This window comes from Fistularia commersonii, chromosome 1 (assembly GCF_037954325.1).
Source record: "Fistularia commersonii isolate RoL2024-O1a breed Wild chromosome 1, RoL_Fcom_v1.0, whole genome shotgun sequence".
NCBI lineage: Eukaryota > Metazoa > Chordata > Actinopteri > Syngnathiformes > Fistulariidae > Fistularia > Fistularia commersonii.
The window spans coordinates 28813635-28839669 of NC_141284.1; the positions used below are offsets into that span (position 1 = coordinate 28813635).

General features: G+C 42.6%; 1 protein-coding gene and 1 long non-coding RNA gene across 4 annotated transcripts; both read right to left on the reverse strand.

Moving 5' to 3' along the window:
* Window positions 1-2993: 2993 nt before the first annotated feature.
* Window positions 2994-20105, reverse strand: LOC147238105 (legumain-like). Of its 3 annotated transcripts, none has more exons than XM_086159099.1 (14): window positions 20084-20105; window positions 16574-16726; window positions 15488-15585; window positions 13913-13994; window positions 13728-13810; window positions 13443-13518; window positions 11451-11513; window positions 11242-11308; window positions 10409-10527; window positions 8571-8660; window positions 8049-8258; window positions 7086-7262; window positions 6741-6808; window positions 2994-5642 (listed from the first exon to the last, which is right to left on the reverse strand). In XM_086159099.1, exons 2-14 carry the CDS (start codon window positions 16712-16714, stop codon window positions 5600-5602), a joined length of 1317 nt encoding a protein of 438 aa, XP_086015225.1. In that variant the 5' UTR covers window positions 16715-16726; window positions 20084-20105; the 3' UTR covers window positions 2994-5599. The 3 variants fall into 3 exon arrangements, with proteins under 3 accessions (XP_086015225.1, XP_086015209.1, XP_086015217.1); XM_086159083.1 differs by lacking the exon at window positions 20084-20105 and adding an exon at window positions 16902-16970; XM_086159091.1 differs by lacking the exon at window positions 20084-20105 and adding an exon at window positions 16902-16961 and having other exon boundaries at window positions 16574-16772.
* Window positions 20106-21941: 1836 nt separating this feature from the next.
* On the reverse strand, window positions 21942-25972 carry LOC147238106 (uncharacterized). The gene is made up of 3 exons (XR_015107083.1): window positions 25781-25972; window positions 25436-25503; window positions 21942-24338 (listed from the first exon to the last, which is right to left on the reverse strand). It is a non-coding gene; the product is annotated as an uncharacterized LOC147238106 (long non-coding RNA).
* Window positions 25973-26035: the final 63 nt, after the last annotated feature.

The following is a 26035-nucleotide window of genomic DNA, read 5'->3' on the forward strand; positions in this document are numbered from 1 at the left end:
ATACAAAGTGTAAAGGTAATAAAAAGCAATATATACAGTGGTACCTTTATTTTAGACGTCCAAAAGTAATTGCGGCTCCCGGTGTTTTCTTTTCCGAGGAAACCGTGTCCAAATGTCTCTTTGGGTGTTAAGGGTTGCCGACCCCTGCACTAGAGCAATAAATAAGTCATTAAAAAAATGTTTTTTTGAAGTGTTGGTGGCGGCGGGCGCTTCATCCCTCAGACCTCTGGATGACGCCTGGATGAGTCGGCCGATACGAGGCTTCAATAAGTGGCCAGCAACTTCTTTTAACTATTTTTTTGTAGACTTGCTTTTGTGTCACCTGCACAACCTGACCCCGTCCACGTGATCCTACTTGGATGATTTATGTCTCGGCTCAGATACAAGGTGCATAATGTATTCATGCACATCCATATTATCAAAACCATATTTTCTATTGTTTTCTATCTATTTCTATGTCCATCAATATGGACATTTAGCATGTTTTCCATGTCTGAGGAGGTTCTCAGTCATCCAGGTCAAGCTGGATTCTTGTGGTGGCACCTGGACTTCTTCACTTGAAGACGTTCCAGCCGTCATTCCTGAGGCTCCTTCAGAACTGAAGGGGTTTGTCTTTTCATAAATTCCTTACATTTGCATTGGTGCGAGCCACTTACTACGCCAGTTAGACTCATATATGTGCATCTGTAAGGCGGTTTTATCAGTTTTTTATTCTATTTCACACCTACATGTTGATGTCGGGTGTGAAAAAAGCAGCCGTTCTGGATTCATGGCCTGGAAAGAATCAGTTTATCTGATCTGAAAGATCCATCTCGGTCTGATACACACTCATCTCTCTATTTATACATTGTGCAGTATTTCATTATTGTGTTCTAGGTGTAAAGTCTACTGTGTGAGATGAAGAACCGAAACCCAGACGTTGAAGTAACCACCTGTGTCCTCTAGAGGGACATCAGGGACCAGAAATTCTCCGACAGCGAGGAGGATCACAAGAGCTGGATTCCATTTAAGATCTTCGCGGTTCTGACACTCCACATCCTCCAGTTCAACGTTGAGAAGATGGACATTTTCAAACATTGGTCCCTGATCTTTCTAATTCTACTGCACTTGATAAAAGGTAAGATCTCCACCATGTTGTAGACATCGAACCTGGTTCATCCTGGCTGACTCCCGCTATCTCTCAGACTTCATCGGAGGCGAAGATGTCACTCAGGCTGCCACATTGTGGAAATACAAAGGGGAAAAAGCCCGGTTCGAATGCAACCAATCCTTGGGTATAAGCTACTTCCAGATGTACTGGTACCGTCAGCTACCGGGAGAACACCTCGAGGAGATGGTGTTCACCGTGCCCAACTCCAAACCGGCCTTCAAGTCCAATTTCACCGGGGATAAATTCTCAGCCGAGAAGCCCAATGCCAACACGGGGACTCTCACGGTGGACCATCTGCAGCCACGAGATCAGGGAGTGTATTTCTGCGCCGTGAGTGAACACAGTGATACAGAAACGCCCGGCAACTGCACAAAAAACCCTGAGCTCCAACTGTGCCAGTCTGCAGCTATGATAATAATAGTCCACACACACACACACACACACACACACACACACACACACACACACACACACACACACACCTGCAACACAGCCTGACTTTTTAAATAACGATCATCTTTACTAGAAGAGGTCCCCACCTAACCAAATCAGCTGGACAAAAAATAAAAGAAAGAAAAAGCGCGTATTACAATAAAAAAAATTCCCGCAGGGATGTAAGTTGCTTTTTATTTTTCCAAAAAAGAAAAAAATAAGGAAATATGCAGTGTTAAGTTGAGAACCCAGCTGAGTTGGACAGCTCAGACCGTAAAGACCATTTTCACCCACAAAAAAAAATGAAAAAAATTGTTATTTTAAAAAAAATCAGCTGATTCTGATGGTCAAGAAAGAGATTATAAATCAGTAACATTTCAAAAACATAACATGGATGAAATATGAGCATATTTTGATGAAAAGTCCAGAGGCCAAAAGGTGAAATCACTGGCACGGCAATGATGGTCGTGACTTCTCGAGCACTTTCACACCTTGTGTTTTCAAAGCATTTTACACCCATTCTCTCTCTCTCACACACACACACCGATGGCAGGAGAGTTGCCATGCGAGGAGCTCACCCCACCATCAGGGGCAGTCTGGGCTTCAGTGTAGGAGCCTGGAATCGGACCGCCGACCTCCAGCTTCCTGATTGTGCGGACGGACACTCGACCAACTGACACACGATCCTCACTTCCTTCGATTCCAGCTGACCTGGACGATATGATTGCGCCCTGTCTCAAGGAATAGGAGAGCGAAGAATAAACAATACACGGCGTTAACAATATACATAAGCAGATAGGCTTGTTTAACAAGTTGCACCGTCACAGTGCTTTATTAAAATACACACCAATCAGTCAGACAACAATGTGACAACAAATTCAAACCAAAACACCGAATGAAAGGGAATCACTGAGAAAAAAAAAGGATAGCCTAGTTAGAAAAGAAGTTTTTCCTGAAGATCATAATTGTTGTTTCATTGTATTTCTTTGTCAGGACGTCCTCCAAGACATACCACAACCCTCCGCCCACATGAAACTAGCACTTCAGATCTCACACTGCAGTGACACACACACTTCCTCGATACGATACAACATGGACACTGTCAGACATTTCAGCTTGCTGCTAGTACTTTGGCTACCAGGTGATTAAATCATGTCACCGTTGCACCGAAAACATATGGAAATATTCTGATGTACAAACAACTGGCGCTGTTTCTCACACAGGTGCTGCCAGAGGGAAAGGAGCTGAAGATGTCACTCAGACCCCATTCATCTGGGGGGACCAGGGAAACGAGGCGACGATGACCTGCAACCAAACCAAGGGTTCAGACTATTACCAGATGTACTGGTTCAGACAGCTGCCGGGGGAAGCCATGAAGATGATCGTGTTCACAACTACGTTCAAACCGGATCACGACTTTGGAGATTTTGATTCAAAGAAATTCTCAGCCACGAAGACAAAAGCAGAGAGCGGGACATTGACGGTGAAGAGGCTGCAGCCAGAAGATCAAGGAGTGTATTTCTGCGCTGCGAGTAAACACAGTGACACACAAACACGTGGCCGCCCAACAAAAACCTCCCCCGTGAAGTGGCGTCCTGCAGGGGGACCTCCAGGACCTCCCGTTCACTGATGGAGATCTGCAGTTGATGACGCAACGCTCCGATGACACTCCCACCTCCACCCTCCCAGGTCTCTGCAGCTGCAGACGCTCAGATCACATCTATGACCTGCAAAACATGGACTCCATCCAAATATTTCAGGTTTCTTTAATTCTGCCTTTTAAATGTGTAAAAATGTTCATCAGAATCTGCTGATGGTCCTTGTCATTTGCTTTTGACTGGATTTGAATGTCTTGCTGATATTGAAGTAAAATCTTATCAAATGTATCGTACTGTGACCCAGAGGGCCCAGTCCTCTCGCTCCAGAGACTTGGCGCGTGGTTTCTTTTTCAAAATTCAATTTTTGAAAACATTTTCTCATTTTTCCTTTTACATCCTTGTTGTTGTCACTCCATTCTCAGCCTGATTATCCAATTTTCCCTTTTCCCCCATTGTTATCTATTTTGTCCTTGCTGTTGTCACTTGTTTCCTCTATTTATGTCTCTGTTTTTTATTTGTATTAATATTTAATGGTATTGTTGCACTGCTGTGACAACCAATTTCCCCAATGGGGATCAATAAACAACTATCTTATCTTAATGTTTCAGGGTATGTGACTTATTCTGGTGTAAGGCATTGTTTCATTTTTATTTTCATTATAGTGTTGATAAGTGTGCATTGAACCCCAGAACCACCTGAAACCAATGAAAAATCCCAGAATACTTTATCCGTCGAACCCTTTTCTCTGCATCTTTCTCTCTCACAGACTCCATGTTCTCTCCAGCACCAATAATAATAAATCACCTCCTTGTACGTCTGCGAGGCCTCCTGCCTGGCAGCTCGAACCTCAGCAACCTCCTAGTTATATTCACTTTCCCTCTGTACATCTCCAAACCATCTCCACCTGACAGACAGAAAGAAACCTCTTTTACTGCAAATGACCTCAGACACTTTTCTCCACTAGTTCCTTCACCTCTTTGTCACTCTCTCTATTGTGCTGGACTGTTGCTTCTTGGTCCTTAAATATCCTTAAATATCTTATCTCTACTCCCTGTAGCTTCACCCTTACACAAGAAAATAAAGATATAAAATAAGACTCCTCGGTCACAATGTCATCTAGATCAGGGGTGTACAAGCTATTTATAATAGGCCCGCAGCAAATTCTAAGAATATGATTGATTATGTGTGTCTGTTTAATTTGCGATGAAAGTGTTGCAGCGAGGAAAGAATGTTTGACGTCACTATGAAACAAAACATCCGACCTACACTTCTTACACTGGTGTTGAAAGAGATGATAAAGGTAAGAAAATGACAGCAAGCCTGCAACATCAACAACAGTATTTTTTCGTGCTTAGAAAATACAAGAAAATGCCACACGGCAAGTTATGAAGTAGCTCAAGTCATCGCCCAGCACGGAAATCCTTTCCCAGATGGTGGATTTATAAAACAGGGCTCACTAAGGTGGTGAGAATAATGTGCCAGTAAAAACTGCAGGACTTGAGCAACATTGATCTTTTTTCTGCTTTACAGAGCTGCAAAGGGAGATCACCAAGATAAAAAGCAGACTCGGACCAAGACTTTGTCTGAGATATTGGTAAACAATATCATTTGCATTGAGATGCAGCTTCTCCACAAAATCAACTCCAACTTGCTTTATTCTTTACTGATTTTTCTAAGTTTATTATTAATTTATAAGCTAGACATGGTCCTGTTTACTTGGGCCGTTAAATCTCTTCACACTGTGTTACTATGCCGTACATTTTTGGTGTTCTGTTTTGAATATTGAAGAGATTGATGTTGCTGTGAGCTATTTCATGTCTGTCAGTCTGCTGGTTTTCAGAGTAACTCTTATTTCACTGCAGATTACATTTACCCTTTTAATGACAAAATAAATGAAAATCCATTCATAGGAAGCTGGGATGTATGCTGTTATTTTTACTTTCACCGTATTCAATTAAAAAGCATAGCGAACTAACATTTCATTGATTTGGCTAATTTTAACTGACCACTAGTGAGTGAGTCAGTCCTTTATATATTTTTCTTATGTGGCCTTCAGTGACAAAAGTTTGGACACCCCTGATCTAGATCTTTTTTTTTTTTTTAATTAGATCACATTTCTTTAAAACTCAAAAAACATTCAGTTTTGTAAGTTTCAGTCATTTCAATTACAGTAAACAGTAACTGTAAACAAGTCCATAAAAAGAAAACAATTAAATCAGTAAAATAGCCTGCGTAAACTCTGCACACTGATAGTTGCAACTCGTTGTTAAAGTTAATAGAAAAAAAAAAATCAATCCAAGTAAAAAAATCAAAGCATTTTAAAAAGCCAGGCGTCTAGCGTGTGGATAAAATGTCATGTCACAACGATTGCAAGCAGTGCCTGGATGAAGCTCGGCCCTCTCAGTCTGCAGAGACGTCCTCAGTTTAGGGGGACACAGGTCGAGTCCATGGCGGACTTGATGCTGCAAGCAAGGAAAAAAAAAAGGATAAATACATAAAACTCATTAAACCCTACATCTTTTATAAAGAAACATGCAAATGTATGAAATGTATTTATTTTGGGGCTGAGAAATGTATGCATGGTTCTGAAATAGCTATTTGGTTGAGTGGTCACTTCTGACTTCCAACTCCTGCACTTCGGATCTTCGGTGACTGAATTGCACTTTTGTAAGTTGCTTTGAATAAAAGCGTCTGCCAAATGACTGGAATGTAATGTAATGTAATGAATGGATGTCCACCATATAAAAGATGATATTTGATGAATGTTTTGTTTTTTTTTCCCTAGTTTTTGACATTGAGATGGGCTTTTTTTTTTTAAATCATCCTGGATAAATTCAATTCTTTACTTCACAGTAGCTCCAAAAATTTGGCATGTGCTGTAATAACCTTTAAAATCAGAAAACATTTACCCCATATTAGTCAAATTGTAATTGAAAATAGTAAATTAAAAAAACAGCAAACCAACATTATTGAATGACACCTTGAATAAATATAATCTTAAGCAATGTCACCTCAGATTAAAAAAAAAAAAAAATCACCTCATAATATCAATGATAATCCTGAGATGGACTTTAAGTGTTACTTTAAGTTGCGACATTAAAATTATTTGCACATTTTGTCCACCAATTGGAGTTTGTTTTTTCCCCCCCATGAGATGATACTCGATCATGTTTTTTTTTCCCCCTAGTTTTTAACATTGAGATTTTATTTTATTTTTAAATCATCCTGGATAAATTAATTCACTTCATAATCTGAATGATAATCCTGAGATTAAAATTAACCTTATACAACTGTTTAAGCAGAAATAAAAGTAATGTGGAAATACACAGTAAAGTCGCTTAGATCACAAACACTGAGATGGACTTTGAGTGTCCTGAAGCCCAGCTTGTGAAATCAAAATTATTTGCACATTTTGTTAACCAGTTGGAGTATTTTTCCCCCCAGAGAGGTGGAAAGTGAATGTTGCTCTTTAAGAAATGTTATATTTTGCAGAACCTCATAGGTGCAACACTAAATCTGAGATGTGTCTGGAAAGCTGTGTCAGGACGGGCAGCAAGTACCTCTCTGCAGTGTATCCTCTCGCACACATGTTGACCAGAGAGAAGAGGTAATACAGGGCGATTTCAAACTGAAAACACACAGGATCGAAAACACATCTGATGAGGTTTCATTTAAAATAGTCAGTCCTTCAAACGAACCAAAAACATTCAACGGAGCCTACAGGTCATACAGGTCAGATAACTTGAGGAGGAAACACCCCAGTCGTCATTGGAGGCCTAAGTATGTCATTTGATTGGTTGTATTCTTTTTATTACCTCATAACTTAACATTAAAAATACATATTTTGTATTTTAAAAAGTACGGAGGATGTCAAACCAGATTTTAACAGACTTTGATTTCTTTACCTCTGACTCCTGCCAGTTGAAGCAGTGCGTCTTGAAATGAGTGTAGGAGGCCTGGTAGCAGTCGTGATGGGATGGCGACAGCGCTCTTCTCACCTGGAAGATCTCATCGGTATCCGTTTCGGTGCCTGTCACTTTCTTCACTATCCCTCTCACATTGGCTTTCACAATCCTCCTAAGCTGGAAACACACACACACAGTAAGAATTTTTTTGTTGAGGCCATCCTGCCTTTCGTGCAGGGGGCTCACTGGCCCCTCCTAGTGGTGGTCACCAGAGGCACATGCTGTGATCCATGGCGACTGCAGCCTAAGGTGATCATGGTGTTTGTTCTGGACAATCCATAACAGGCACAGAAGTCCAATATAAAACACAGCTCGGGTTCAAATGCGAGGGTCCGTTCCTCCCAATCACGCCCCTTCCATGTCGCACTGAAATTTCCCAGTAAGACGAGGGAGTCCCCGGTAGGAGCGCTCTCTCTAGCAGCCCCTCTAGGGACTCCCAGAAGGGTGGGTTTAGTGAACTGTTGTCGGGTGCTGAACCAAACAACAGTCAGAACCCGTCCCCCCACCTGAAGCCGGAGAAAAGCTACCCTCCCGTCCACCAGATGGAACCCCAACATGGTGCCAAGTCAGGGGGCAACCGACCCTCTTGGCCCTTCCTATAGGTGGTGGCCCCCATGGGTGCGGGCCCGGCCACCGAGCCCTGCCCCTGGGCCTGGCTACGGGGTGATCCGTGTCCTGGCAGGGGAAAACTGACTCCAAAAAATAAATAAAATAAAAAAAACCTTGCTAAGCCGGTCAGAGAAATGGACCCAATACTTCTGAGGGTATGAAATAAATTGCCCAAATACTCAAATCATGTTCCCCCAAAGAGTTTTGCCTCTTTATGGCTGTCAAGGCAAACGTGAGCCATGAAAATAAGACCAGCCAGGAAGGCAAAGGGAAGTACAAATGACGGCTCCTTACCATATCCTGGGCCCTTAATTCCCACTGAAGCGCCCTTTTCACTGATAAAGGAAGGGGCTTCCCAGTCTTCGCTTTAATAATGCCTAGAGGAACGTCACGGCTGGGGATCAGGCCGGGGTCTTCCACGGGCTCCAAGGGGACTTGAGACGTGGGTGAAGTATACGTCTTCGGGTTTGCTTGAAATTCCACGAGCTTCATGTGAGCCAATGTCTGTGGAGGGAGCGAGACAAGCCAGAACATCAGGGAACTTGGAGAGTTAAGGTTTTTTTTTTCCTTGGAAAGAAACTCAATATAGAAGTGTCGTCAGGGGAGATCCAAGGTGAACAAATACAAAGTATACTCTGTGCTCTTCTATGTAGGAATACATTAGCATTTAGCATTTTTAGTGTTTATTGTATTGGTAGATCATTTTGACTTAAAAAGCCAAAATGTTTGGTCACACCTGCTGTGTAGGACATCAAGATAAGGAAAGGGTGAATTTTAATTTCATCCGGTCAGAGATTCCAGGCTCCGTCCTCTCACCTTGTTTCCAAACTGCCGGACGTGGCTGTATTTCGATTCGGTCTTCACCAGCTCGAACTGCGTCTGCAGTGTCTCTTTGGTCAGATCTTTCTGGAGGAGTTTGAAGAAAGTCCTGTCAGTACGACTATCACTCCCAAACAACCAACCCACCCACACTCACACACACATTTCCCCCACATTCTGCACAGCTGGGAGCTGGAAGTAAAAAATATAACCGATCCCTTTCAGGAACTATTGATCCAGCAGTAATGTGTATTTTTCTTATTTAATCGAAACGTCTAAAGTACTTAAGAACTTGCTATGATTAAACATTTCTTTTTCAATGAAATTGCAAAATCCCTTCTTATTTTTAATCGACTGTTCGATTTCTTCGAAGACCTTTGTAAGGCCTCTTCAGAATTTTCACCTACTATCGCAGAGTGAGGGCTTTTTTTTGTCTCTCCACCCAGTCGAGTTCAGTACTCAGGACATTTGACTGATGCAAGCAGAGCAGAAACCAGGTGTTGGAGACTGTAAGGGAACTTGACATGTATCTCTGTAAAACCATGAGAAGCCTGTGTTGAATTGCACCTGCACGCTGTATCTCCACAACAAGCTTTTGTTGCATCACTGCTGTGTCTTCTTAACGCATCGCAAAACCAAATATGGCACGGTTTCCTCCAGGTTAGAATCACCTGATCAAAATGGGTTTGAACAGACTGACTATTTCACTTTATCCTTTGGAGGACTGCTGACAGCACTGTGCTGCGGCCCAACCTTCTGGACAGAAGAAAACATGCTTCCAGTGAGCCTCAGGTGGGGAACATTTCCATGACAGAAACATATCGGCTTCTTAAAGGGGAGAGGTTAGTTAAAAACCTGGGCGTCCACATCAGCGAGGACCTCACCTGCTCATTCAACACCATGCAGACGGTGAAGACGGCTCAACAACGGTTGAACTGCACTTGTCACACACCTTTACCTGATAGTTACACATCATGCTTTACAACCTAAAGTGCCAAACTCTTCATCATCACCAAAGGGCCTGAAGGTGAATCAACGTTTCTCCTGACAAACAAACGAAATCACCTGGCACCTAACCCGGAGTGAGATGTCTGCACATCGAGAACTTGACGTTCAAACTGACGTAAATAAAGGTCTTAAAGCTTTACACTCTCTAGATGGCAAAACAGCACTAAGGAGACAAATTCTGAAGCCGAGAAATGAAGTTGTGTCAATGTAGAGCCTCAGAAGACAGTTTCGGCTCCACTCTTGTGGGATGCTGCCATTTCCTTAATATGTGGTTTTGCTGGTCAGCCTGGAAACTCAGGCTCCGTTCTGATGATGACAAAAATACTAATATAGTCTAAATGTGTGCAGTTTTAGCCCAAGTGACGAGGACTCATTAAAGTGGTGTGTTCATTTAACACGAAACAGCAAGACATTTTACTATGTTGTTATTTTGTTAGTTTAAACTTCAGCAGTATTTTTACCTCCTGCAAAACTGTAAGCCTGTCATTAAATCATCACCTTAGACATGAAGCTGTTCACTTTAAACAAGTTAAATTCACCTTTTTTCCCCAAAAAGGTGAAATGATATCTTGTGGAGATGACAAAAAGAAGGATAGGTGTCACTGGGAGTTAAAAAGGCAAACTTCACTATCATGTAGACAGTAGTCTGAGGACGACCGGTGAACTACTCAGATGACTTCGCTCCCGAATGAGCATTACTAGACTCGAACACAGAGTCCTGGTCCAGGACCGGTTTTGAAATAGCAGTTTTCACTTTGAAATTCCCTCTGAATCAGAAACTACTTGAAGAGCCATGATCTTGACGTCGGGGCAGAAAGGCGACGCACCACATCAGAATCCTCCATCCACTTGACGCTGAACCAGTCTCCAAGGTACGTGTCCCTCTCCTCGTCATAGTAGCAGGCCCAGGAAGACTCATCGTATTTAGCGGCCGTTGTGGAGTAAACTGAAAAATGAAAACATCCTCAAATTAGACTGACAGGAAGGAACTCACTCGCTCACCAACGGTGGAAATGTTCTCGCACACACACACACCATTGTTTGTCTGAAGAGTGCAAATAAAAATGAATTAAAAAAACAGACTTTAGCCCAGAGCAGTTTATCACATGCAGCCCGAACACATGACTGGGTGAATCAGATCCAAAAAGATGGAGAGAATAAAAATTGCAGAACAAAGAGGTTTAAAGCTGACCCTGGTATTTTAGAAAATGCCACACCTCAGAAACCTATCAAGTCATGAATTATTTTTCATGGGATGTATTTCATTTCCTATCTACTGCGTCTTTGTCAGGTTATTTTACTTGATTGTTGTTTCTTCTTCTTTTGCCTCAGTTATTTCCAATACTTACCTGATCATACTTTCCTTTTGACTTTTGTTTTAACTGCTCTTGAGTACCATGTATTTCTTTTGGCTTGAATTGCTCATAAAAACAAAATTGTTTAAAAAAAAAAGAAATAACTTAGAATGACTTGTGGACACTGATATGGAAATTAAATTAGCCAATTCCTGTTTTCTCACAGCTGACATGAGATGAAGGTTGTGTCACAGATTGAGGAGGAAATGTCAAGATCAAGCAAAGTTTTTTGAACTGTCACATGCATTCATTGATCTTTTATTATCTCGGTTTCGCTGGAAAGTTGAATTCTAAATTCAACTTACCTTCAATGTTATCGGGCAGGGGGATCATCATCGCCCCCGACTCGCAGGCGTCAATGTAGAAAACCATCTGTAAGTGTTTGCAGGTTAGGCAGAAAAACAACAAGCCTGTGAGCACATGATATTTCCACGCAACCACATCATCTCTGGAGTGGGTTTTCTCTCTAGGCTACGTGCTAAAGTGCACGTCTACGTGTGTCCACCTCACTTACCCTTTTGTACTTGTTGTTTTCATGCATGTAATTGATGGTTTCTTGGAGATCTTTGACACTGAGCTGCGGAGACAGACGGGGAACGTGGAATATTTTCAGACTTTCCATCTAATACAGCCACAAGAAGTCAAAGCACCGGGTTTTTGGGAGTCACACTCAGCCATTGGTGAAAAGCTTGTGAATATTCCAGTTTTCTAGGCGGTAAAAGATATCTGATCAAAGATACAAAATGTACTGACACGGTTCAAAATACTCTCTTCCCATTTGACTGAGTTAATCCTATTAAAAGCTTCATTTAGACTCAGGAAAACACTGAGAAGGGGACTTCAATTACCACACTGGCAACCAAAAACAGAAAGAGCTGGTGAGCCAGGAACCAGACAGGAGTGTGAAGTATGATGAAAACGCAAAAACCCCCCAGCAGGTGACATGATCATTATCATGATCAGAACTGGACATGATCAGAAAGGAAAATAGGAAGCTTATTGATGTGGAAAAACTTTAAAACCAAACCAAAACTGCAGAGATAAAAGAACTTTGAAAATTTGCAATTGGACTGCGGTGTTGCATTTAACTAAATCTCTTCAAAGTATTGAAGGATATTGAAAAATAACATTAAAAGGCACATATGTATATAGATATGAACCCTGCTCTTCATCCTTAGTGCTGTCACTCTCTTGCATCCATTCTACTAAAGCAGGGGTCCCAAACTCGCATCCCGCGGGCCGTTTTGAGGCCCCCGCCTTAATATGAAATAACGTAAGTGCGGCCCGGTGAGTTTGATGCTGTATGTGTTAGCATTAGCTCTGTGCTAAATAGTTAGGTGTGTCTCAATCCGGGGGCCGCATACTTCGGAGCACTTGGACTGTACTGGCAACGTGAAGGCAGCGGCGCTGAATACACGCGTAAACCACGGATGTAAACAACCCGCGGGTGCTGCTGAATACACATTTAGACAGATAAACAACACGCCGGTGTGGCTGTGACCGGAGCCGGGTGTGCCGAAGCACCAGACCTGACATCACACACACACAATAACGGGGAAAATGAGGGCTAGGATGCTAGCACAGAGCTAACACTATTACATACACACACAAGCGAGTTGCATGCGTGTGTGTGTGTCTGTGTTAGCGTTAGCTCCATGCTGGTCATGAGCCGAACTTTTCAAACTTTATTAAACTTTTTCTTTATTAAATTTTAATGTTAAACTGGCACCACAAACACTCTGTGTTTCCATGGTTTCTGACCTTCAACCAATCGCTAACTGCAGGCGCAGGACCCTGAGCCCATCTGGTACCGGCGGAAATGACGTTCTCCGTGCGTCAGCTAAACACTGAAACTGTACTTCTTAATGGAGCACAGGGGCACCCAGACGTGTCTTCTTTGCACGGAGAAAGTTGCGGTGCACAAGGAATACGATTTGAAACGTCACTGCAGAACTAGACATGCTGAGGACTATGAAAAATACCGAGTGGCCGATCTTGAAACATATCTACTGAAGCGACAAGATTTCTTTCAGAAAGCAACCAAAGATAATAACGCAGCAGTCAAAGCTAGCTATGTGGTTGGTGAAATGATTGGCTCATTCTTGATTTTTTTAATGTATTTTTCCATCTTATTTTGTGCAGAAAAATAAAAATGAAGATATTTGAGAACAGTGGAATTTTTTATCAGAGCTTTTCTTGTGGAAAACCTGATGCGACCCAGCCTCTCCCAGACCCTAGCTCCAGCAGCCCCCGGGTAAATTGAGTTTAAGACCCCTGTACTAAATGTTTATGGTGCCAAACAACTTGCAAAAAAAACTTTAATCCTAATCACATTAAGTTTAGGACATCATGTGTTTGTGAAATACTGCTGAAGAACACAGAATGTATGGGAGAAAGTCACCCAACAAGGAGCCGCCAGCACCGGCTCGCTTTTCTTATACCAGGATTGATTTGTCTGTCAGTGTCCTGCAGGCAGGAAGAGAAAGAGAAAAAAAAAAATGCTCACGTCACCCTCCGGAAAAATCAGTATTCCAGGTGCTCCAAGGCCGGTGATGTAAACAAATACGTGATCGTTTGGGCCGCTGCAAAGAGAGGAGAGATGGCAGGTAATGAAAAGAAAACAATGAGCCGACAGCCTCATGTGACATTTATTCACCCATAACATGATTTCATCCCTCTGTAACAAAATCCTGTATTAACATTCAAGGCCATCCGCAACCACCTGACTCAGATTAATGGATTGATTCTCCCACTTCAAATGACAACTGACACTTTTGCTCGTATCACTTGCCTCTGCAGGACTTTCCCAGAGCCACCATTCACTTGGGACGCGTCGCCCTTCAGCACCGCCAAGAGGTTTCCTGGAGTCACCGCCTGGAATCAAAAACACCGTCAGCTCTGCCGATTTGATTCTTCCGTCCCATTTTTAGCGTTGACTTGGCCGTCGGTTCCAAACACTGGCGCCGGGACACTCACGTTCCGGGTGTAGTCTTTGGGGACCCCGTTGTACACATTTGGGCCATTGGGTCTGTGGATCAGGATGCCAGGGGTGGGGTTTCTGCAATCAAAAACAAGGTCCGAGCTCACAGTGGGAAATGAAAACGGCTGGAAAAAAAAGATTAAAACACTTTGCGCTTTGGGAGGAAAGAGCAACCGACCAATTAGTTTCTTCCTCTTACTGCTGAATCACTATCTCCTGCTCCACACACCCGTAAGATTTATCTGTGCTCACATCTTTGGCTCAGAACCTGAGGAGGTTCTGAGCCTTTTTAAATAGCAAAAGCGGGTCACACAGAAAAGCCTGATTCGCCCATTTACTTTATGGAACCCCATTTCCTCCAGTAAAGGATAAACAAAACATGAAGAATGTTTATAACTTGGATAAATCAAGCTTGTGGCAATCTATGATGATAACAATACAAGGACATTAAACAGAAAAGTTGTGAGGGGGTTGAAATTGTGATACATTACAAATGTAATTGTTTCAAAAAGTATTAGTTGTAAAATATCATTATCGTCAACCCCAAATAATTTCATTTTGCAATAACGATCACAATTACAACTTAAATGTCCCAAAGTCACAAACATTTAGAAAGTTTTTTTTTTCCTTGCATTTAAATCTGTAGGAAAAGAATAGAAAAGTCCTTTAATCGTTCCACAGTGGCGTCATTTCAAATGACAATAATGAGGGAGTTATACTGTAAAAATGAGAAGTCAAATGAATCGAATGAATCAAGTCAGTTGGGAGTTGTTGATAATGAGATGAAAACAGGAAAATGTCAGAGACTTTTCATTGCCGGTCCTGATATTTGAAGGGACTGTAATTACTTTTCTGCTGACTGCAACATTTCTGAGGTCAATTATTAACCAGCCATTTGTGTCAGTGGGCGGACACAACATGACCCATGTTGCAGGACCTCTTCAAAAGACAACCTTTGATTACAGTTCACAATGTATCTGACACCATTACATTTATTTAATAACTGGATGTTTCCCTTAACTTTGTAGTATCATAGAGCTTGACTCTGATGACAAGAACTAAATGTTAGTGTCTGGAAGGCGTGGAAGACAGAAAAAAAGGATCAAGATATTCTGCATGTCAGTAAATCTGCTTGTCATGTAAAACAGGCAGGGAAATGACAGCAGATGCGTCACATTGTGATTTATTACTATAAATACTGCCACACTGCTATATTTTTACAGATGTAAAGAAATGTGCAGGTGGCTCGCATCTTAAAAAACAAAAAAAACAATCAAATAACTCAATTTATCCACCACATTAGATTCATTTTCAAAGTCCAAGATTCAAAGTGTTTATTTTCATGTCTGGAAATGTGTTTCCCTGTGCAATTAAATTCCTCCTTTGCCATCTGAAGTGCAGCCAGATACATTTTGATAAATGAATATTTATCTGGCTGCACTGCGGACGGGAGATTAAGAAGCTGTTAAATGAAACCCAAACACTGCAAACAGAGAGATGCTCTGCCTCCTGTCTTTGCTGACTCTTGCCAACCCTGCTGAAGCAGAGCTCAGAGAACAGATTGGACTCACTGAGGATTGTAGGCCAGGTCATCATACATCATGACCACGATCCGCTCATCTGGAATTCCATTTCGGTGGACGATCTGATAGGCATGGCAGGCGTCGGCCTGGTGTGCACGCACACACACGCACACGCACACGCACACACACACACACACACAAACACACACAGGAGAGAGAGCTACTTATCATCAGCACATTACCAAACCTCAGAGAACACTGTTCAGTGGGACTACCTTCTTCCTCAGCCACAAATGCATTTTTTCTTTTATTGCTATGAAAAGGCTCGCTGCTGCCACTTCCTTGCGCTCGTCTCAGTTATGGGGATGTTATTTACAGGATCGCCTGTAACGAACCTTCCCAGGACTACATTACTTTCACGGTTCTCTTTGTCCATATAGAGCTTGACAAAAAGGTCTGAAGTGGTATAGTTTCATGTCTGTGAAGATTCTCGGTCATCCAGGTCACGGTTGACCCTCGACCTTTCACCTGTCAACCGAGAGGCTTTTTCGGTTGACAGGCTTTTTCGGTTCGCTTCAACACCTTTGAAGACCAAACGTTTTCAAGAGGAAGAGTTAAGTCCAGTTGCCACAGCAAAATTAGACAAGGGCTGTCTAGCTTTCACGCTCTCCTCACTGGAGTGCTGCCGCTAGGCTTTCATATCATTTTAACTGTTTACTTCCCAGAATTATAGCACACTTGTTCTTGTATGTGCTTGTAGAGGTGGCGCCTCCCCGTCGGGGCATCAAACCCGGGCCAACATGGTATCATGTAAATTGAACAAAATGCAAAATTGCAATTCAATATTTTAATTTTTTGGTATTTTACTTCACCTTTAAAATCATTAATGATTATATAAATGTACCGACATTATTCTGTGGGGAATCATTCGTACAAAATTAAACAAAAGAAAAAGAATAAGGAGTTTCTTAATTCAGTATCGACTGAAAATACTTATTAAAACATTCAAAGAAAATAGGTTGGCGGGCCGGATAAAAAAGCAAAGCGGGCCGGGTGTGGCCCGCGGGCCGTAAAATGCCCAGGTCTGCATTTTACTAACGAGGAGATGTAATTCTTCCCAGGTTTTTTCCTCACCTGGTGTCTGTAGTTGTGCCAGCCGCGGGTCCCGGTCACGATGACGGCCCAGTTCTTCCCTCCATCTGGGAGCTCGCTGGAAAAGGCGCTCGCCAGCGCCAGACAGAGGGCAAGCACGGCGACACGAACAGAACGAAGCATCCTGAGGGAGCCCTGGATGTACACAAGGAAGGTGAGGATGAGGGAAGCGGAGACGGACCTGGGAAAATTGAGGCATAAAGGTTCGGCTCCTTGACGTCTTCTGGAAACTGGAGCGGGTCACACTGGACATGCTGCCCAGATCCAACAAATTGAATCTATGTGGCGTTTTAAATAAAATATGTTTTACCTGCAGTTTGACAAGAAGCGAGAATGACCAAGCAGCGAAAATAGACAAGCGGTGGGATATTTATCTGTGGCATCGGGAAGAACAACCTGAGAGCGCCGGCCAATCAGGGCGCTCCGTGGGGGCGCGTGGGCGGCCTTCCTGTAAAAAGTCCCGTGGTCGAGGTGAGGCTTGAACTTTAGTAAACAGACAATTGGTTTAAACAAACATCAGACGTTCTGATAAACTGGGCAAATTGAATTTACAAATAGTTGTCCTCACATATCACTGACAAATCTTAATAAAGGATCCATACAAAAAAAGAAAAAAACACTATGCCACAATGGCAGCCTCTAATTTTAATCTTTCAAGGTTTCGCCATCTTGGACTTTTCTGTATCTCTCCTCAAGCTGTCACATTATCTTGGTGGAGGGGTTTAAATGTCCCGGTGATCCGAGGAGCGATATCGTCGGAGACTTTACGCCCCCGGAAGGGTCACCCAAGGCAAACGGGTCCCGGGTCGGAGGGTGTGCTCCAACTTCAGGGGGAATCACACTCCTCCCTGGTAAGATCTATTCATGTGTTGTGTGTAGAGGCAAAAGTCTCTAAGGTGAGGAGGCAAGACAACAATAAGTCTTCTGAGATTCTTCTTCTTCTCCTTTGGGCTTTTCCCTTCAGGGGTCGCCACAGTGAACCGACGTTCTCCATCTAACTCTATTCTCTGGATCCTCTCTCACACCAACTACCTTCATATCTTCTCTCACCACGTCCATCAATCTTCTCTTTGGTCTTCCTCGAGACCTCCGATTCTAGCACCCATCTACCAATATATTCACTCTCCCTCCTCTGTCCGTGACCCAACCATCTCAGTCTGGCTTCAGTCTTCTACATGACACTACATTCCAGTCATCTGGCAGACGCTTTTATCCAAAGCCACTTAGAAGAAGTGCAATTCAGTCACCGAAGATCCGAAGTACCAGTAGTCAGAAGTCAGAGGTGACCACACAACCAAATAGCCATCTCAGAACCATATACATACATACATACATACATACATACATACATTTCATCCTTTTTTTGTGGTGAGGGGGGGTGGAGGCTAAGTGCGATTAATAGGGTAGTGCTTGGTGAAGAGGTATGTTTTAGGCTCACGGCGAAAGATGGCCATCGACCCGCCGTTCTGACCTTTTTCATTCCTCCACCAAGGAGCCGAGACTGAGAAGAGCCGAGACGGGTTGGATCGGCGGCTGGGGGCTCTGAGTGACGGGGTGGACGGTCGCCCAGAGGCGGCGGATCGGAGGGGACGGGTAGGGACGTGTGGCTGGACCATATCCTTGAGATAAGACGGGGCCGTCCCATTCACCGCCCGGTAGACGAGCACCAGGGTCTCGAATGTGATGCGGGCGGCTACCAGGAGCCAGTGAAGGGACAGAAGAAGGGGAGTGTGTGGGAGAATTTGGGACGGTGGAACACCGGTAAGCTATAATTCGGATTTCCACCTGTGTGTCTGACGGAGGGACGGACGGACTCGGCTGTGTGTCGTCGGCATAGCGCTGGTAAGAGAAGCCACGCGAGCGAATGACAGAACCGAGCCATGTTGTGTACAGGGAGGAGGAGAGGAGAGGGCCTAGAACCGAACCTTGTGGAACACCGGTAGACGGTCCGTGTGGTTCAGACACAGATCACCGCTAAGTCACCAGGTAGGAGCCACCCGTCAGGTAGGAAGCCAACAGGGAGAGTGCAGATCCTGTGACGCCCAGACCCTTGAGGGTGGAGACAAGGATCCGGGGGTTTGCCGGCAGGTCAAGAAGTACGAGCGCGGACGAGAGAGAGGCCGCTCTGGCTTCCTGCACTGATTGTGACGCCACAAGGAGGGCCGTCTCTGTCGAGCTACTCTGAACCCTGACTGGAGAGGGTCCAGGAGGTTGTTTTGCTGAAGGTACCGAGGGAGTTGGTTAAAGGCTGGCGCGCTCAAGTGTTGTAGGCAGACGGGTCGAAACTTTTTGCATCAGATGGGTCAAGTGCTGGTTTCTTAAGCAGAGGGGTGACCCTCGCAGACTTGAAGGCAGATGGAAAGCAGCCTGTCCAGAGGGACGTGTTGAGGAGGAAGGGGAGAAGGTCTGGTGCTATGGATTGTAAGAGGGAGCAGGTGGTCGGCCGGCTGGATGTTATGGGTTCGAGGACCTCGGGGGAAGACAGAGGGGTGAAGTGGGGCTGAGGTGGGCTGAGGTGGGTTAGGAGGGGATGAAGAGGACGGGTCGGAGGGCAGTGACTGGTGCGGTAGGTGGGGACGGAGAGGAGGGGAGGGTGCCTGTGGAGCCCGTTGGATTGTGAAAGAAAGAGGATCTAATGTCGTTTACTTTCTTTTTGAAGAGGTTTGCAAAGTCGTCGGGAAGAAGGGAAGAGGTGGGCGGGGGAGGAGGGGGCTGGAGAAGTGTACTGAAGATTTTAAAAGGATTACACGCGGAGGATTGAGAGCCTTCAGAGATTACTAAGAATTAATTACAGAAACGATCACTGAACGATATTATAAACAGGCTTTTATAGAGAGACAAGGAAAGAAAAGAACATGGGCACATTTGACAGCTAGTTAATAATTCCTTCTTAAGTACATTACTATAACAGATAGAGCACAGATGCTGACACAACAAGACACACAGCGGTTAACACAACACGGACATTCCCATTTTTCGCAACAATCCTCCCTTTTTTCATTTTGACCACTAACCTACAGGTTTATTCTTCTTAGCATACAAGTGAAGAGTAGATCATCGACAGTGTAAATTCTGTCAGGATCAATACATCACTTCATGACACTAAAACCTCATGACCTTCAAACCAGGGGTGGCCACACGTAGACACCTTGTGAGCTACTTTTCAAACGACCAGGTGAAAATGATCTTCCTCCACTATAAATGTTGAATTTATATTTATTTGTATATCTACTGAGTATGCTTTAAACAATGATGTTTGTGGATGTTGCATGACTACATGAACCCTTATGGCTCACGACAACAGATGAGATTTATCCCGAAGGAAATTGTTGTGCCAGAATTTTAAGTAAGAAACATAACAGTAATAGATAACAGTAGAAAGAATAAGAAATACAATGAAATATGAATTGTCTTAACTGTTAGCTGTAACTGAAAAAGATTGAAGATTCCCTGCGGCTAAGGGGAGAACAGAGTACTTTTTTTGGTAGATACCTTATTCTGATGACTTGAACGGCGTCAGCAGCATAGTTGAAGTTAGCTGGGAGAAAAATGACAGCTTGGATTTCAGTTCCTTCACCTTTTTCCTTCTCTTTTCACTTTTCGGAGGAAAGTCGGTGTCGTAGTTTTTATGAACGCTCTGAAAACGCCGCTCCACATTTCCTTTTTTCTGTAAAGCGATGGCAGACCGGCAGATGAAGCAAACACACTTTGAAAACGACATTGTAAAAAAGAAGTCTACCTCCCATTCCGTATGGAAGTGATATGTTTTAGTCTTTTAACTCGGTCCGGCTCCTTTACTCTTTTTTACAACCATAAGTTTAGAAGACATACATTGGAAGCTAACTCGCTAGCTTGCCAGAACGCGCCAATATGTGCACATGCGCAGTGACGCCTGCGTGAGAAACGCTCCGATTGGTCAGAACGGCTGTCAGTCAAGTGACAAACTTCATAGTGACGTCAACCTTTCAATGCCATGACATCACACACTAGATCCTGCTGTTCCACGTCCTTCCACTTGGTTGGGATGAGGAGGCACATTAGTAGCTCCTGAATCTACAAGAACCTTGACTGGATCATTTGAAACCTGTTGCATTCATTCTGGACATTTCTTAGAGCCTCTATTACTAAAATAGATGGTAACGCAAGAACAGGTGTATTGTCTGGATACTTCTCTTGTGAGACTCTCAGGTGACAAAATACATATTCTTTATTGATTACATAAAAATCAACTACATACTCATGCCTACAGTCGGCTGCTCATCAAAAAGGCACGCAAACAGCGGCTTCTGCTGGCCAGGAGGGAGGTTGCATATTCCATCAGAAAATGTAACCAACCTTCTGAAGAACAAATGAGAGATGATAAATTGTGGAATACATGAATTTCAATAAACTAAAAAATTACAAAAATAGATAATACTGCATGTCAATCAGGAAAATGTCCTTAACTCATCACAACTCTGCCATTTACAGAAATAAAATAATATTCATGAGATTTGTTCAACTCAAAAGTATTACATTTGTTTGTTTCAGTTGACCGTCTCTTGCAAAAACTATTTCAAGTGGTTGCGTGAAGACTGGACTGTTCGTGTTACAATGACCTCCTGCTCCCACCATTTACTGACAGTAACTCAAAAACAGTGAAAACATAATTGTTGTTTCATTGTATTTCTTTGTCAGGACGTCCTCCAAGACATACCACAACCCCCCGCCCACATGAAACTAGCACTTCAGATCTCACACCGCAGTGACACACACACTTCCTCGATACGATACAACATGGACACTGTCAGACATTTCAGCTTGCTGCTAGTACTTTGGCTACCAGGTGATTAAATCATGTCACCGTTGCACCAAAAACATATGGAAATATTCTGATGTACAAACAACTGGCGCTGTTTCTCACACAGGTGCTGCCAGAGGGAAAGGAGCTGAAGATGTCACTCAGACCCCATTCATCTGGGGGGACCAGGGAAACGAGGCGACGATGACCTGCAACCAAACCAAGGGTTCAGACTATGACCAGATGTACTGGTTCAGACAGCTGCCGGGGGAAGCCATGAAGATGATCGTGTTCACAACTACGTACAACCCGGATCACGACTTTGGAGATTTTGATTCAAAGAAATTCTCAGCCACGAAGACAAAAACAGAGAGCGGGACGTTGACGGTGAAGAGGCTGCAGCCAGAAGATCAAGGAGTGTATTTCTGCGCTGTGAGAGAACACAGTGACACACAAACACGTGGCCGCCCAACAAAAACCTCCCCCGTGAAGTGGCGTCCTGCAGGGGGACCTCCAGGACCTCCCGTTCACTGATGGAGATCTGCAGTTGATGACGCAACGCTCCGATGACACTCCCACCTCCACCCTCCCAGGTCTCTGCAGCTGCAGACGCTCAGATCACATCTATGACCTGCAAAACATGGACTCCATCCAAATATTTCAGGTTTCTTTAATTCTGCCTTTTAAATGTGTAAAAATGTTCATCAGAATCTGCTGATGGTCCTTGTCATTTGCTTTTGACTGGATTTGAATGTCTTGCTGATATTGAAGTAAAATCTTATCAAATGTATCGTACTGTGACCCAGAGGGCCGAGTCCTCTCGCTCCAGAGACTTGGCGCGTGGTTTCTTTTTCAAAATTCAATTTTTGAAAACATTTTCTCATTTTTCCTTTTACATCCTTGTTGTTGTCACTCCATTCTCAGCCTGATTATCCAATTTTCCCTTTTCCCCCATTGTTATCTATTTTGTCCTTGCTGTTGTCACTTGTTTCCTCTATTTATGTCTCTGTTTTTTATTTGTATTAATATTTAATGATATTGTTGCACTGCTGTGACAACCAATTTCCCCAATGGGGATCAATAAACAACTATCTTATCTTAATGTTTCAGGGTATGTGACTTATTCTGGTGTAAGGCATTGTTTCATTTTTATTTTCATTATAGTGTTGATAAGTGTGCATTGAACCCCAGAACCACCTGAAACCAATGAAAAATCCCAGAATACTTTATCCGTCGAACCCTTTTCTCTGCATCTTTCTCTCTCACAGACTCCATGTTCTCTCCAGCACCAATAATAATAAATCACCTCCTTGTACGTCTGCGAGGCCTCCTGCCTGGCAGCTCGAACCTCAGCAACCTCCTAGTTATATTCACTTTCCCTCCTCTGTACATCTCCAAACCATCTCCACCTGACAGACAGAAAGAAACCTCTTTTACTGCAAATGACCTCAGACACTTTTCTCCACCAGTTCCTTCACCTCTTTGTCACTCTCTCTATTGTGCTGGACTGTTGCTTCTTGGTCCTTAAATATCCTTAAATATCTTATCTCTACTCCCTGTAGCTTCACCCTTACACAAGAAAATAAAGATATAAAATAAGACTCCTCGGTCACAATGTCATCTAGATCAGGGGTGTACAAGCTATTTATAATAGGCCCGCAGCAAATTCTAAGAATATGATTGATCATGTGTGTCTGTTTAATTTGCGATGAAAGTGTTGCAGCGAGGAAAGAATGTTTGACGTCACTATGAAACAAAACATCCGACCTACACTTCTTACACTGGTGTTGAAAGAGATGATTAAGGTAAGAAAATGACAGCAAGCCTGCAACATCAACAACAGTATTTTTTCGTGCTTAGAAAATACAAGAAAATGCCACACGGCAAGTTATGAAGTAGCTCAAGTCATCGCCCAGCACGGAAATCCTTTCCCAGATGGTGGATTTATAAAACAGGGCTCACTAAGGTGGTGAGAATAATGTGCCAGTAAAAACTGCAGGACTTGAGTAACATTGATCTTTTTTCTGCTTTACAGAGCTGCAAAGGGAGATCACCAAGATAAAAAGCAGACTCGGACCAAGACTTTGTCTGAGATATTGGTAAACAATATCATTTGCATTGAGATGCAGCTTCTCCACAAAATCAACTCCAACTTGCTTTATTCTTTACTGATTTTTCTAAGTTTATTATTAATTTATAAGCTAGACATGGTCCTGTTTACTTGGGCCGTTAAATCTCTTCACACTGTGTTACTATGCCGTACATTTTTGGTGTTCTGTTTTGAATATTGAAGAGATTGATGTTGCTGTGAGCTATTTCATGTCTGTCAGTCTGCTGGTTTTCAGAGTAACTCTTATTTCACTGCAGATTACATTTACCCTTTTAATGACAAAATAAATGAAAATCCATTCATAGGAAGCTGGGATGTATGCTGTTATTTGTACTTTCACCGTATTCAATTAAAAAGCATAGCGAACTAACATTTTATTGATTTGGCTAATTTTAACTGACCACTAGTGAGTGAGTCAGTCCTTTATATATTTTTCTTATGTGGCCTTCAGTGACAAAAGTTTGGACACCCCTGATCTAGATCTTTTTTTTTTTTTAATTAGATCACATTTCTTTAAAACTCAAAAAACATTCAGTTTTGTAAGTTTCAGTCATTTCAATTACAGTAAACAGTAACTGTAAACAAGTCCATAAAAAGAAAACAATTAAATCAGTAAAATAGCCTACGTAAACTCTGCACACTGATAGTTGCAACTCGTTGTTAAAGTTAATAGAAAAAAAAGAAATCAATCCCAGTAAAAAAACCAAGGCATTTTAAAAAGCCAGGCGTCTAGCGTGTGGATAAAATGTCATGTCACAACGATTGCAAGCAGTGCCTGGATGAAGCTCGGCCCTCTCAGTCTGCAGAGACGTCCTCAGTTTAGGGGGACACAGGTCGAGTCCATGGCGGACTTGATGCTGCAAGCAAGGAAAAAAAAAAGGATAAATACATAAAACTCATTAAACCCTACATCTTTTATAAAGAAACATGCAAATGTATGAAATGTATTTATTTTGGGGCTGAGAAATGTATGCATGGTTCTGAAATAGCTATTTGGTTGAGTGGTCACTTCTGACTTCCAACTCCTGCACTTCGGATCTTCGGTGACTGAATTGCACTTTTGTAAGTTGCTTTGAATAAAAGCGTCTGCCAAATAACTGGAATGTAATGTAATGTAATGAATGGATGTCCACCATATAAAAGATGATATTTGATGAATGTTTTGTTTTTTTTTCCCTAGTTTTTGACATTGAGATGGGCTTTTTTTTTTTAAATCATCCTGGATAAATTCAATTCTTTACTTCACAGTAGCTCCAAAAATTTGGCATGTGCTGTAATAACCTTTAAAATCAGAATACATTTACCCCATATTAGTCAAATTGTAATTGAAAATAGTAAATTAAAAAAACAGCAAACCAACATTATTGAATGACACCTTGAATAAATATAATCTTAAGCAATGTAACCTCAGATTAAAAAAAAAAAAAAAAAACACCTCATAATCTCAATGATAATCCTGAGATGGACTTTAAGTGTTACTTTAAGTTGCGACATTAAAATTATTTGCACATTTTGTCCACCAATTGGAGTTTGTTTTTTCCCTCCCATGAGATGATACTCGATCATGTTTTTTTTTCCCCCTAGTTTTTAACATTGAGATTTTATTTTATTTTTAAATCATCCTGGATAAATTAATTCACATAATCTGAATGATAATCCGGAGATTAAAATTAACCTTATACAACTGTTTAAGCAGAAATAAAAGTAATGTGGAAATACACAGTAAAGTCGCTTAGATCACAAACACTGAGATGGACTTTGAGTGTCCTGAAGCCCAGCTTGTGAAATCAAAATTATTTGCACATTTTGTTAACCAGTTGGAGTATTTTTCCCCCCAGAGAGGTGGAAAGTGAATGTTGCTCTTTAAGAAATGTTATATTTTGCAGAACCTCACAGGTGCAACACTAAATCTGAGATGTGTCTGGAAAGCTGTGTCAGGACGGGCAGCAAGTACCTCTCTGCAGTGTATCCTCTCGCACACATGTTGACCAGAGAGAAGAGGTAATACAGGGCGATTTCAAACTGAAAACACACAGGATCGAAAACACATCTGATGAGGTTTCATTTAAAATACTCAGTCCTTCAAACGAACCAAAAACATTCAACGGAGCCTACAGGTCAAACAGGTCAGATAACTTGAGGAGGAAACACCCCAGTCGTCATTGGAGGCCTAAGTATGTCATTTGATTGGTTGTATTCTTTTTATTACCTCATAACTTAACATTAAAAATACATATTTTGTATTTTAAAAAGTACGGAGGATGTCAAACCAGATTTTAACAGACTTTGATTTCTTTACCTCTGACTCCTGCCAGTTGAAGCAGTGCGTCTTGAAATGAGTGTAGGAGGTCTGGTAGCAGTCGTGATGGGACGGCGACAGCGCTCTTCTCACCTGGAAGATCTCATCGGTATCCGTTTCGGTGCCTGTCACTTTCTTCACTATCCCTCTCACTTTGGCATTCACAATCCTCCTAAGCTGGAAACACACACACACACAGTGAGACTTTTTTTGTTGAGGCCATCATGCTTTTCGTGCAGGGGGCTCACTGGCCCC